This window comes from Zea mays, chromosome 2, assembly GCF_902167145.1.
Source record: "Zea mays cultivar B73 chromosome 2, Zm-B73-REFERENCE-NAM-5.0, whole genome shotgun sequence".
Classification (NCBI taxonomy): Eukaryota; Viridiplantae; Streptophyta; class Magnoliopsida; order Poales; family Poaceae; genus Zea; species Zea mays.
The window spans coordinates 15,524,363-15,538,182 of NC_050097.1; the positions used below are offsets into that span (position 1 = coordinate 15,524,363).

Consider the following 13,820-nt stretch of genomic DNA (forward strand, 5'->3'; position numbering starts at 1 on the left):
ACGGGGTCACGTGGCCGTCGAACTTATGTGTCCTGCAGAGGTCTGCGCGGACTGCACAATAAGTTCGACGGTACCCACGTTCTTAACCTTAAGAACGTGGGTACCCACGTTCTTAACCCTTTTTCAGAAAAAAAAAATAAAAACACAAAAATGAAAAATTAGACACATAATATCATATGCAACACAATATATCACATACAATACATATTTCAAACACATTGATATATGTTCATATCACAAATTCACACAAGTCCAAATATATAAGTTCACAAATTCACATAAGTCCAAATACATAAGTTCACAAATTCACATAAGTCCAAATACATAAGTTCACAAATTCACAAATACATTGATATATGTTGCTCGTAGCTCCACCACTAGAATTGAGACATCTGTCCGCAAAGTCAACGTGAGGGGGAGGAGTCACTTGATGATAGCCGGAATCCTACAAAATAAACCAAAATTCTCATAAATACACAACTGGCATTAAATCACATGTACACAAAGATATAGGAAAGCATGATGAACACAAAGTGTGGCTTCCATATTTGTGCGTGAACATGAACATGAGAGTGCCATAAACATAACAGCGCTATTTCTACCATGGGTCATCTACCAAAAAATACAACATAACATCAAGGTTTGAACCTGTACATTCCCTACCAAAATACACACACACGAGCAGTTTGAGCACAAGGCAAAATATCTGACTCGCTACACTGGAGGCATTATATGACAAATGTACAATGCTTCCTCAGCTCTGGCGTCAAAATGTCTCAATCAAGGTATCAGCAGTTCCCATTGTGGGAGAGATTTGTAAGGGCTTAATTGAAACTACCATTTGTAAATAAGAATTAATCACTACATGAGATCAGTCATACACGGGAAAACCTACCTTGTCCTTCACAATTCTGTCACATGTCAGAGTGTATTCTGCATCAACAATTTCTTCCTCCAACTTGAACCTTCTCAAAGATTCTATCTAGACAAAAGTTAACACATATTACAAATAGATAAGGTAAAGAGACATGTTTTCGAGGAGTCAATAGTTCTACTAAAAAAGGCTCAATTAAATATTATATCAGTTGACTGGAATGAAAAGCCACTGGCAAATGTAAGTTGATTGCTTACTTCATCAACCGGAGGGGCACTTGTCTTTTGTATCTTTGTTAGCTTTCTTCTGTATTCTTGTTCATGGAATGGTAACAAAGGTCACATACCAAAAAAAAGTGCTATTAGTCGAAACCAAAAAAGAATGGCATGTCATACTTAAATAAGTTCAAGAAGAAAACAAAATAAGTCAGCATAATATAGCGTTGGCCTAAGAACGAACTAAAAGTTCTTAAAAACACAGTAAACTCTAAGCCAGAGAGCCCCAAGAAGAAGGTCATGGTCAACTTACTATCTTGAGCAAGTTTCTTCAATTCAACTTCCTCTCGAAGCTGCGCCACTTGATCTACCTATTCAAATATCAAGAATAAACAATTTTCAGTTTGACAATAGAGCATTGTATAATTTGTGAAACACCTATGGATTATGAATCACATTCAACGCATAGCTAGCAGTTGTTATGGTAAAATATCGGACTCCAGCAATACGAAAGCAACAAAAAATAGTTAATTACATTTGTGCACAGAACTCCAGTGCAAGGTCACTCTAGACTAACCCATTATTCCATTGCCAGAATGTATCAAGTTTGTCTAGTCATAGCATTGTGGACCACATGTTAAGGTGCAGGCTCTTGAAAATGTTAGCATTCTCTAAACTTGAAGGGAAGAATAAAAACCCATGCTTTCAACTATCTATGCATAGTCACATCTATAGTTTGCCTCTACATCTGCTGTCGACTCAGAGCAGGGCAGTCTGTAGATTATCCATTGCTTCTTATCTTAAGCCCAAAAACATAATATACGATGGGGGGGAGAAAACATACTTGAACTTCCAGATTCCATTGTTCCCTGGCAAGTGACTTTGCAAGCTCACCGTTTGTAACCTGTGAAAACCTTCTTTAAGACCATTGCTAAGACCTGTGAAGATTGGGTAGGGGTCGTTTGTAGACAGGCATATACCTCAAGTCTAGCCAAACGTGCAAGGGCTTCCATTCTAGTGTTGTGATGTCTCTGTTTCTCTATCTCCACTGCTTCCAATGTTTCAATCATACTAGTCTGCAACTCTGAAGCCTGAAACATGTTGAACAAGAAGCTGATAAGGAATCACTACTTTCTAGAAACCATCTCACCAGGATAACTTGTGTGTAGAAATGGTTTTGCAAATGAATACTTGAATCTGCCTTATAAGTACTTCAGATGAACTTACAGTTCCATAACCAATGAAATATGTGCAGGATTTTGAGCTCAAATGCAGTATTGCAAAAAAAAACTAAACAGAATACATTTTGAATAATAACAACAAAAAACATACTCCCTCCATCACAAATTATTGGTTGGTTTGGCTTTTCTAGGTACCTATGCTGCTATGCACCTAGATAGACATATATAAGCTAAAAAGTTTGTATGATCTATAGTTTGGAATGTAGGGGGCACATTGTGGTACTAACTAAATGATGGTATAAAACACAAAAAAGAGTTAACATCATGCATGCTATAAGAGCAGTTTCTGTCGTTCTGTTCAGAGCGATATATATTGATGTCATCACATTAAGAAACCTTTCAAGTCTCGAGCAAAAGAAAATAGCCATGAAGCAGCCTCACCTCCTGAGCCTGCTCCTTCTCACGCTCGGCGGGCAGCTTCTCAAGCCCCGCCTTCTCCCCCTCGAGCCTCGCAACAGCATCTTTGCGCTCAGCAATAGCGCGTGCGGCCATGGCCGCAAGCTGCTCAGCTCGCCGCCGCGTCCTCTCCTCCTCCCTCCGCCTCTCCTCCTCGGAATCCTCCGAATCTTCGCTCCCTGACCCATCGGAGTCCTCATCGCTCCCGCTCTCGGACACGACACTCTTGTCGTCCTCGCGATCCCCTCGATCCGTTTCCGGTTTCACCTCGGCCACCACCCCCACCGTTGGTTCACCACCGGCTTGATCCTGCACACTCTTACTGCAGCACAGATAAGCCGGATAAAATACAGAGCACAATTGTACAAAAAATGTGAAGAACGGTGAAGTAAAATGGAACCAGAACTATTAACCTGACTGCAACAGTTCAAGAGATCAGATGATTCTTAAGGAGTATATCCCATGATTCCCATCACAGGAAGCAAGGACCAAATAAAGGCACAAGCATCACTCTATATGTATTTGGGACAATGGTAAACAATGTATAAAATATAGTTGCAATTCCGAATTTCAGAGATTACACCTAGAATTATTGTAAGTTTACCGATTTCAGGAATCATTTTTGGGATTTTTTTTTAGTTAGGCATACACCCCTCCCCCTCCCAACATACCATAATCAGGGGTATCACTTTTGTGGTCAAGGTTTTGGCTTATTGGTCATCAAGATGAACTATGTGACCAAATGAGAGCTCTAATCTAAATTTTGGTTTGCCAACAATGGCCATACCAGGGCCAGACACCAAGAAAATATCTAGACACATCACCTTTTTCATTAAGAAGGTAGGCTCAAAGACCATAAAAAAATTCGAACTGACAAGTGGATAGCAATGTTGGACTAATACTTCATTGAAGCTTGCACCACAACAGAAGAAATGAATAAATAAATGATACTAACCAATGCGGACACCACCCGGAGACAATGCACTGCTGTCACTGAAGACAGCATTCTTGTTCAATGTGATGAGGCAAAGATCACATAGCTTTTCAACCTTGTTTCCTGTGGATATAAGACAACAGTAAAACAAGTTATAGTTTGGCCCCTTGAAAATGAAGCCCAGTTAGATGTTAATTTGCATACCAGTCAAGCCAAGGGGGCGGAGATCCCAGAGAACAAGGTGGTTCTCAGTTCCATCAGTCACCATCTTGTAGCCCTTGCTCATGAGATAGTTTCCAATTGCAACAGCATTGGCCTTCACTTGCTTTGCATAGGCCTTGTGAGAGCACCTAGAGGGGGGGGGGGTGAATAGGTGATCCTGTAAAACTTCAAATCTTAAGCCACCAAAAACTTGTTAAGTGTTAGCACAATTATGGCCAAGTGGCTAGAGAGGAGCCAAAACACAATAACCACAAGAAAACAATCACAGAGATGACGCGGTGGTTATCCCGTGGTTCGGCCAAGTACAAAACTTGCCTAGTCCACGTTGTGGCGTCCCAACGGACGAGAGTTGCACTCAACTCCTCTCAAGTGATCCAATGATCAACTTGAATACCACGGTGTTCTTGCTTTTCTTTTCTCAATCCCGTTTGCGAGGAATCTCCACAACTTGGAGCCTCTCGCCCTTACAAAAGATGTTCACAGAGAATCACGGAGCAAGGGAGGGATTAGCAACTCACACACGACAAAAGATCACCGCGAATACGCACACACAAGACCCAGACTTGAGCTCAAGAGACTAGCACACTAGAACGGAGCTCAAATCACTAGAATGTCAAACAAGTGCGCAAGATTGATGTGTGAGTGATCAAGAGTGCTCAAGGAATGCTTGGTGTACTCCTCCATGCGCCAAGGGGTCCCTTTTATAGCCCCAAGGCAGCTAGGAGCCGTTGGGAACAAATCTGGAAGGCCATCTTTGCCTTCTGTCTCGTGGCGCACCGGACAGTCCGGTGCACACCGGACACTGTCCGGTGCCCGATTTGTTTCCATAAACAGCGCATCCGACCGTTGCTGTCTGAGTCAGATCTGCGCACCGTTGGCGCACCGGACATGTCCGGTGCACACCGGACAGTCCGGTGTATCTTTCCGACCGTTGGCTCGGCCACGTGTCGCGCACCGATCGCGCGGCCGACCGTTGGCTCACCGGACAGTCCGGTGCACACCGGACAGTCCGGTGAATTATAGCCGTACGTCGCCGGTAAATTCCCGAGAGCGACCTCTTCGGCCGAGGCGGCCTGGCGCACCGGACACTGTCCGGTGCACCACCGGACACTGTTCGGTGCACCACCGGACAGTCCGGTGCCCCAGACCGAAGCAGCCCCTTGGCTGTACACAGCCAAGTCTTCTCTTCTCTTCTTCTTTCTGTTTCTAACACTTAGACAAGATATTAGTACACAAAACCAATGTACTAAGGCTTAGAAACATACCTTAACTTGTGATTTGCACTTTGTTCATCCATTGGCATATTTTCACATTTAAGCACTTGTGTTTGCACTCAATCACCAAAATACTTAGAAATGGCCCAAAGACACATTTCCCTTTCAATCTCCCCCTTTTTGGTGATTTATGCCAACACAACATAAAGCAACTAGAACAAGTGCAAAATCACTTCAAATGAAAACTCAAATTGGTTTTGATTCAATTTTGGCATATATGGATCATCCTTTGCCACCACTTGGTTTGTTTTTGCAAATCAAACTCAAATCTCTATTTCTATGTCAAACACACATGTTGAGGCATAAAGAGAGTCATTTCAAAAGAGATTGATCAAAGATTTCAAAAACTCCCCTTAAATCCCATAATCAATACTTCTCCCCACAAGTAGCCAACTTTTGACAAAAGAGACAGTAAAAGCGTTTGACACAACAAAAACTCTATTCTACTATTTTCAAAATCTCTCAAGTGGTAGCTGATCCATTTATCGCTTTGGCCTTTATTTTCTCCCCCTTTGGCATCAAGCACCAAAACGGGATCAATCTTGGCCCTTTTAACCCCATTGCCTCACCAAAATCTTCATTTAAGATCAAATGGCAATAAGAGTTCAAGAGATGGACTTGGAATAAGTTACCCTCTCATCGGAGTGCAGTGGAAGTCTTTCATGGTCCAAGTCCACCTTTTCCCTTTCAATTCTCCTTCGAGACTAAATCAAGCAAACTCAAGCAAATGGTTAGTCTCAAAGGGTCAAGTTGTAACACATCTCCCCCTAAACATGTGTATCACTTTGCAACGGACTTGTGAGGTCCAGGGAGTGTTTGTACAACTGGAGCACCACAATAAGCAACAAAATGCAGAATGAACCTGATCAAATGCATAAACACATGTATGCTACAATTCAATCCAAGTTCCGCGAATCTAAGACATTTAGCTCACTACGCAACCTGCAAAAGGTCTTCTCATCTAGAGGCTTAGTGAAGATATCGGCTAGCTGGTTCTCGGTGCTAACATGAAACACTTCGATATCTCCCTTTTGCTGGTGGTCTCTCAAAAAGTGATGCCGGATGTCTATGTGCTTTGTGCGGCTGTGCTCAACAGGATTTTACGCCATGCGGATAGCACTCTCATTATCACATAGGAGTGGGACTTTGCTCAGATTGTAGCCAAAGTCCCGGAGGGTTTGCCTCATCCAAAGTAGTTGCGCGCAACACTGTCCTGCGGCAACGTACTCGGCCTCAGCGGTGGATAGGGCAACGGAGGTTTGTTTCTTAGAGTTCCATGACACCAGGGACCTTCCTAAGAATTGGCACGTCCCCGATGTACTCTTCCTATCGACCTTACATCCAGCATAGTCGGAGTCTGAGTATCCAACTAAGTCAAAGGTAGACCCCTTTGGATACCAGAGCCCGAAGCAAGGCGTAGCGACCAAATATCTAAGAATTCGCTTCACCGCCACTAAGTGACACTCCTTAGGATCGGATTGAAATCTAGCACACATGCATACGCTAAGCATAATATCCGGTCTACTAGCACATAGGTAAAGCAAAGATCCTATCATTGACCGGTATGCTTTTTGATCAACGGACTTACCTCCTTTGTTGAGGTCGGTGTGTCCGTCGGTTCCCATCGGCGTCTTTGCGGGCTTGGCGTCCTTCATCCCAAACCGCTTTAGTAGATCTTGCGTGTACTTCGTTTGGGAGATGAAGGTGCCATCCTTGAGTTGCTTCACTTGGAACCCAAGGAAGTAGTTCAACTCGCCCATCATCGACATCTCGAATTTCTGCGTCATCACCCTGCTAAACTCTTCACAAGACTTTTGGTTAGTAGAACCAAATATTATGTCATCGACATAAATTTGGCACACAAACAAATCACCGTCACATGTCTTTGTGAAAAGAGTTGGATCGGCTTTCCCAACCTTGAAAGCATTAACAATTAGAAAGTCTCTAAGGCATTCATACCATGCTCTTGGGGCTTGCTTAAGTCCATAGAGCGCCTTAGAGAGCTTACACACATGGTCGGGGTACCGTTCATCCTCGAAGCCAGGGGGTTGCTCTACGTACACCTCCTCCTTGATTGGCCCGTTGAGGAAAGCGCTCTTCACATCCATTTGGTACAACCTGAAAGAATGGTGAGCGGCATATGCTAGCAAGATACGAATTGACTCTAGCCTAGCCACAGGAGCAAAAGTCTCCTCAAAGTCCAAACCTGCGACTTGGGCATAACCTTTTGCCACAAGTCGAGCCTTGTTCCTCGTCACCACCCCGTGCTCGTCCTGTTTGTTGCGGAACACCCACTTGGTCCCCACAACATTTTGCTTCGGACGAGGCACCAGTGTCCAAACGTCATTGCGCTTGAAGTTGTTAAGCTCCTCCTGCATGGCCAATACCCAGTCCGGATCTAGCAAGGCCTCCTCTACCCTGAAAGGCTCAATAGAAGAGACAAAAGAGTAATGCTCACAAAAATTAACTAATCGAGATCGAGTAGTTACTCCCTTGCTAATATCACCCAGAATTTGGTCGACGGGATGATCCCTTTGAATCATCGCTCGAACTTGGGTTGGAGGTGCCGGTTGCGCTTCTTCCTCCATCACTCGATCACCTTGTGCTCCCCCTTGATCAATCGCCTCCACTTGAGGTACCTGTACGTCACCTTCGGTTGGGGGATTCACCATAGTTGAGGAAGAAGGTTGATCTCGTTCATCTTGTTCCTGTGGCCGCACTTCTCCAATCGCCATGGTTCGTATGGCGGTCGTCGGAACATCTTCTTCATCTACATCATCACAATCAACAACTTGCTCTCTTGGAGAGCCATTAGTTTCATCAAATACAACGTCGCTAGAGACTTCAACCAAACCCGATGATTTGTTGAAGACTCTATACGCCTTTGTATTTGAGTCATAACCTAACAAAAACCCTTCTACTGCTTTGGGAGCAAATTTAGAATTCCTACCCTTCTTCACTAGAATGTAGCACTTGCTCCCAAATACACGAAAGTAGGATACATTGGGTTTGTTACCGGTTAGTAGCTCATACGACGTCTTCTTGAGGAGGCGATGAAGGTAGACCCTGTTGATGGCGTGGCAAGCCGTGTTTATGGCTTCCGTCCAAAAGTACTCGGGGGTCTTGAACTCTCCTAGCATCGTCCTCGCCATGTCGATGAGCGTCCTGTTCTTCCTCTCTACCACACCATTTTGCTGTGGTGTGTAGGGAGCGGAGAACTCATGCTTGATCCCTTCTTCTTCAAGGAATTCCTCCACTTGAAGATTCTTGAACTCGGACCCGTTGTCGCTCCTTATCTTCTTCACCTTGAGCTCAAACTCATTTTGAGCTCTCCTGAGGAAGCGCTTGAGGGTCCCTTGGGTTTCAGACTTATCCTGCAAAAAGAACACCCAAGTGAAGCGGGAAAAGTCATCAACAATAACTAGACCATACTTACTCCCTCCTATGCTCAGATAGGCGACGGGTCCGAAGAGATCCATATGCAGCAACTCCAGAGGTCTTGAAGTGGTCATCACATTCTTGCTGTGATGCGCTCCTCCCACCTGTTTACCTGCTTGACAAGCTGCACAAGGTCTATCTTTTTCGAATTGCACGTTAGTCAAACCTATCACGTGTTCTCCCTTTAGAAGCTTGTGAAGGTTCTTCATCCCCACATGTGCTAAGCGGCGATGCCACAGCCAGCCCATGCTAGTCTTAGCTATTAAGCATGCATCTAGACCGGCCTCTTCTTTTGCAAAATCAACTAAATAAAGTTTGCCGTCTAATACACCCTTAAAAGCTAGTGAACCATCACTTCTTCTAAAGACAGACACATCTATATCTGTAAATAGACAGTTATACCCCATATGACATAATTGACTAACAGATAATAAATTATATCCCAAAGACTCAACTAAAAACACATTAGAAATTGAGTGCTCATTAGAGATTGCAATTTTACCTAACCCTTTTACCTTGCCTTGATTCCCATCACCGAATATGATTGAATCTTGGGAATCCTTATTCTTGACGTAGGAGGTGAACATCTTCTTCTCCCCCGTCATATGGTTTGTGCATCCGCTGTCGATAATCCAGCTTGAACCCCCGGATGCATAAACCTGCAAGGCAAATTTAGGCTTGGGACTTAGGTACCCAACTTATGTTGGGTCCTACAAGGTTAGTGCAAATATCCTTAGGGACCCAAATGCAAGTTTTGTCACCCTTGCATTTTGCCCCTAGCTTTCTAGCAACAATTTTCTTATCCTTTCTACAAATTGCAAAGGAAGCATTCAAAGCACAATAAATTGTAGAAGGTTCATTCACTACTTTCCTAACAACATTTTTCCTAGGCATTTGATGAACAACATTTCTTCTAAGCACATTTCTACCATGAATAACATGAGAACTAGAAGCAGTCATAGCATAAGAGTCATAAGCATGTGAATCAAAAACATCATGACCTCTAAAAGCATTTCTAGAATATCTCCTATCATAGTACATGAAAGCATGATTCTTCTTAACACTATTAGCCATAGGAGCCTTCCCTTTCTCCTTGGTGGAGATGGGAGTCTTATGGCTTGTTAAGTTCTTGGCTTCCCTCTTGAAGCCAAGCCCATCCTTAATTGAGGGGTGTCTACCAACCGTGTAGGCATCCCTAGCAAATTTTAGTTTATCAAAATTACTTTTGCTAGTCTTAAGTTGAGCATTAAGACTAGCTAATTCATCATTAAGCTTGGAAATTGAAACTAGGTGTTCACTACAAGCATCAATGTCTATATCCTTACACCTAGTGCAAATTTCAACATTTTCAACACAAGAGTTGGATTTATTTGCTTCTACTAGTTTAGCATTTAAATCATCGTTTATGCTCTTTAAGTTAGAAATAGAATCATGGCATGTTGACACTTCACAAGCAAGCATTTCATTTCTCTTAATTTCTAATGCAAGGGATTTTTGAGCCTCTACAAACTTATCATGTTCTTCATATAACAAATCCTCTTGCTTTTCTAAAAGTATATTCTTTTCATTCAAGGCATCAATTAATTCATTAATTTTGTCTATCTTAGATCTATCTAAGCCCTTGAACAAACATGAATAATCTACTTCATCCTCATCACTAGATTCGTTCTCACTTGAAGAAGCATAGGTAGTGTTGCGAGTACATACCTTCTTCTCCCTTGCCATAAGGCATGTGTGACGCTCGTTGGGGAAGAGGGTTGATTTGTTGAAGGCGGTAGCGGCGAGTCCTTCGTTGTCGGAGTCGGACGAGGAGCAGTCCGAGTCCCACTCCTTGCCTAGATGCGCCTCGCCCTTTGCCTTCTTGTAATTCTTCTTCTTTTCCCTCTTGTTTCCCTGTTCCTGGTCACTATCATTATCGGGGCAGTTAGCGATAAAATGACCAATCTTACCGCACTTGAAGCATGAGCGCTTCCCCTTTGTCTTGGTCTTGCTTGGCTGCCCCTTGTGACCTTTTAGTACCGTCTTGAATCTCTTGATGATGAGAGCCATCTCTTCATCATTGAGCCCGGCCGCCTCAACTTGCGCCACCTTGCTAGGTAGCGACTCCTTGCTCCTTGTTGCCTTTAGAGCAATGGGTTGAGGCTCGTGGAGTGGACCGTTCAACGCGTCGTCGACATATCTTGCCTCCTTGATCATCATCCGCCCGCTCACGAATTTTCCAAGTACTTCCTCGGGCGTCATCATCGTGTACCTGGGATTCTCACGAATATTGTTCACGAGATGAGGATCAAGAACGGTAAATGACCTGAGCATTAGGCGGACGACGTCGTGATCCGTCCAACGCGTGCTCCCGTAGCTCCTTATTTTGTTGATAAGAGTCTTGAGCCGGTTGTAAGTTTGAGTTGGCTCCTCTCCCCTTATCATGGCGAATCGTCCAAGCTCGCCTTCCACCAACTCCATCTTGGTGAGCATGGTGATGTCGTTCCCCTCGTGAGAGATCTTGAGGGTGTCCCATATCTGCTTGGCATTGTCCAAGCCGCTCACCTTATTGTACTCTTCCCTGCACAAAGAAGCTAAGAGAACAGTAGTAGCTTGTGCATTTCTATGAATTTGTTCATTTATAAGCATAGGGCTATCCGAGCTATCAAATTTCATTCCATTTTCCACAATCTCCCATATGCTTGGATGGAGAGAGAATAAGTGACTACGCATTTTGTGACTCCAAAATCCGTAGTCCTCCCCATCGAAGTGTGGAGGTTTGCCAAGAGGAATGGAAAGCAAATGCGAATTCGAACTATGTTGAATACGAGAATAATCAAATGAAAAGTTCGAATTGACCGTCTTTTTGTAGTCGTTGTCATCATCCTTTTGGGAAGAAGTAGACTCATCACTATCGTCGTAGTATATGATCTCCTTGATGCGCCTTGTCTTCTTCTTCTTTCCTTCCTTCTGTCTATGACCCGAGCCAGAGTCGTTAGGCTTGTCATCTTTGGGCTCGTTGACGAAAGACTCCTTCTCTTTATCGTTGATCACGATTCCCTTCCCCTTAGGATCCATCTCTTCGGGCGATTAGTCCCTTTCTTGAAGAGAACGGCTCCGATACCAATTGAGAGCACCTAGAGGGGGGGTGAATAGGTGATCCTGTAAAACTTCAAATCTTAAGCCACCAAAAACTTGTTAAGTGTTAGCACAATTATGGCCAAGTGGCTAGAGAGGAGCCAAAACACAATAACCACAAGAAAACAATCACAGAGATGACGCGGTGGTTATCCCGTGGTTCGACCAAGTACAAAACTTGCCTAGTCCACGTTGTGGCGTCCCAACGGACGAGAGTTGCACTCAACTCCTCTCAAGTGATCCAATGATCAACTTGAATACCACGGTGTTCTTGCTTTTCTTTTCTCAATCCCGTTTGCGAGGAATCTCCACAACTTGGAGCCTCTCGCCCTTACAAAAGATGTTCACAGAGAATCACGGAGCAAGGGAGGGATTAGCAACTCACACACGACAAAAGATCACCGCGAATACGCACACACAAGACCCAGACTTGAGCTCAAGAGACTAGCACACTAGAACGGAGCTCAAATCACTAGAATGTCAAACAAGTGCGCAAGATTGATGTGTGAGTGATCAAGAGTGCTCAAGGAATGCTTGGTGTACTCCTCCATGCGCCAAGGGGTCCCTTTTATAGCCCCAAGGCAGCTAGGAGCCGTTGGGAACAAATCTGGAAGGCCATCTTTGCCTTCTGTCTCGTGGCGCACCGGACAGTCCGGTGCACACCGGACACTGTCCGGTGCCCGATTTGTTTCCATAAACAGCGCATCCGACCGTTGCTGTCTGAGTCAGATCTGCGCACCGTTGGCGCACCGGACATGTCCGGTGCACACCGGACAGTCCGGTGTATCTTTCCGACCGTTGGCTCGGCCACGTGTCGCGCACCGATCGCGCGGCCGACCGTTGGCCCGGCCGACCGTTGGCTCACCGGACAGTCCGGTGCACACCGGACAGTCCGGTGAATTATAGCCGTACGTCGCCGGTAAATTCCCGAGAGCGGCCTCTTCGGCCGAGGCGGCCTGGCGCACCGGACACTGTCCGGTGCACCACCGGACAGTCCGGTGCCCCAGACCGAAGCAGCCCCTTGGCTGTACACAGCCAAGTCTTCTCTTCTCTTCTTCTTTCTGTTTCTAACACTTAGACAAGATATTAGTACACAAAACCAATGTACTAAGGCTTAGAAACATACCTTAACTTGTGATTTGCACTTTGTTCATCCATTGGCATATTTTCACATTTAAGCACTTGTGTTTGCACTCAATCACCAAAATACTTAGAAATGGCCCAAAGACACATTTCCCTTTCACCTTGAAGCCAGGCGACATAGTTTGCTGTAGAGCAACAACAAGTGCAGCAATCTGGTGGTTGTGAGGGCCACCTTGAAGAGATGGGAACACTACAAAGTTGATATTGTCTTCATAATCATAAACAGCACCCTCAGGCTGGCCCTTCTTGGGGGGCTTAGGGCCTTTCCTGTAGAAGATCATGCCAGCCCTTGGCCCTCTGAGGGACTTGTGCGTGGTTGTGGTAACCACATCACAATATTCAAAAGGATTTGCAGCTTCCTGAAATGGAGTAAGGCAAATAGTGAGATTTTTTAACACGGATTATTCAACTAACTAAACATTTGCAATGAATAGTCTCTTCAGATCTCCTCCGGACTCCAGAGCTCAAAAAAACAAATAATATCACCTTCTGTACTATGGCCCTAGAATAATACATTATCTAAGTGCCTCCCGACTCCAGTACACACTCCAGTACCCAAAGGACGATACAAAAGAATTAGCGAAATCGTGTCACTTCTGTACTATGACCCTAAAATAATGCAGTAGCTCAGTCTACACACCAAAGTTGAGTTAGAAATATGTATGTCTCATATTACAGCATATTGCTTATTAGATTCCACTATGGATTGCCTATATATGCATGATCATTGCATAACAGAAGTGGGCGCTACTGTGACGTTAACACACATGGACCCAAATTTGATAAGCAATAATGTACACAAAGATGCGCAATGTGATTTGCTAAAGCACACTAAGCACGAGTTCTCTTATATATTGTCGTCAAAGAGTAAAAATTGTTAAGACCTCGTGCAAAGGTTTCAATTGGTACGGTGACTATCTGAGTACACAGGTTCATATCCATTGAGAATAATCCAAAACACCAAAA

General features: G+C 44.2%; 2 protein-coding genes across 2 annotated transcripts; both read right to left on the minus strand.

Annotated features, from left to right (window-relative positions):
• Positions 1–856: 856 nt before the first annotated feature.
• LOC103648430 (golgin candidate 2-like) lies at positions 857–3,346 on the minus strand. Its single transcript, XM_008672903.2, has 8 exons — positions 3,331–3,346; positions 3,140–3,143; positions 2,712–3,048; positions 2,070–2,180; positions 1,934–1,993; positions 1,403–1,460; positions 1,132–1,187; positions 857–982 (listed from the first exon to the last, which is right to left on the minus strand). Exons 1-8 carry the CDS (start codon positions 3,344–3,346, stop codon positions 872–874), a joined length of 753 nt encoding a protein of 250 aa, XP_008671125.1. The 3' UTR covers positions 857–871.
• A 330-nt stretch (positions 3,347–3,676) lies between these two features.
• On the minus strand, positions 3,677–13,249 carry LOC103648431 (serine hydroxymethyltransferase 4-like; the record flags this gene model as incomplete). Its single annotated transcript, XM_008672904.2, has 3 exons — positions 3,677–3,783; positions 3,865–3,997; positions 12,956–13,249. Coding segments are annotated over 3 exons (534 nt in total), but the record flags the coding sequence as incomplete, so codon positions are not given.
• Positions 13,250–13,820: the final 571 nt, after the last annotated feature.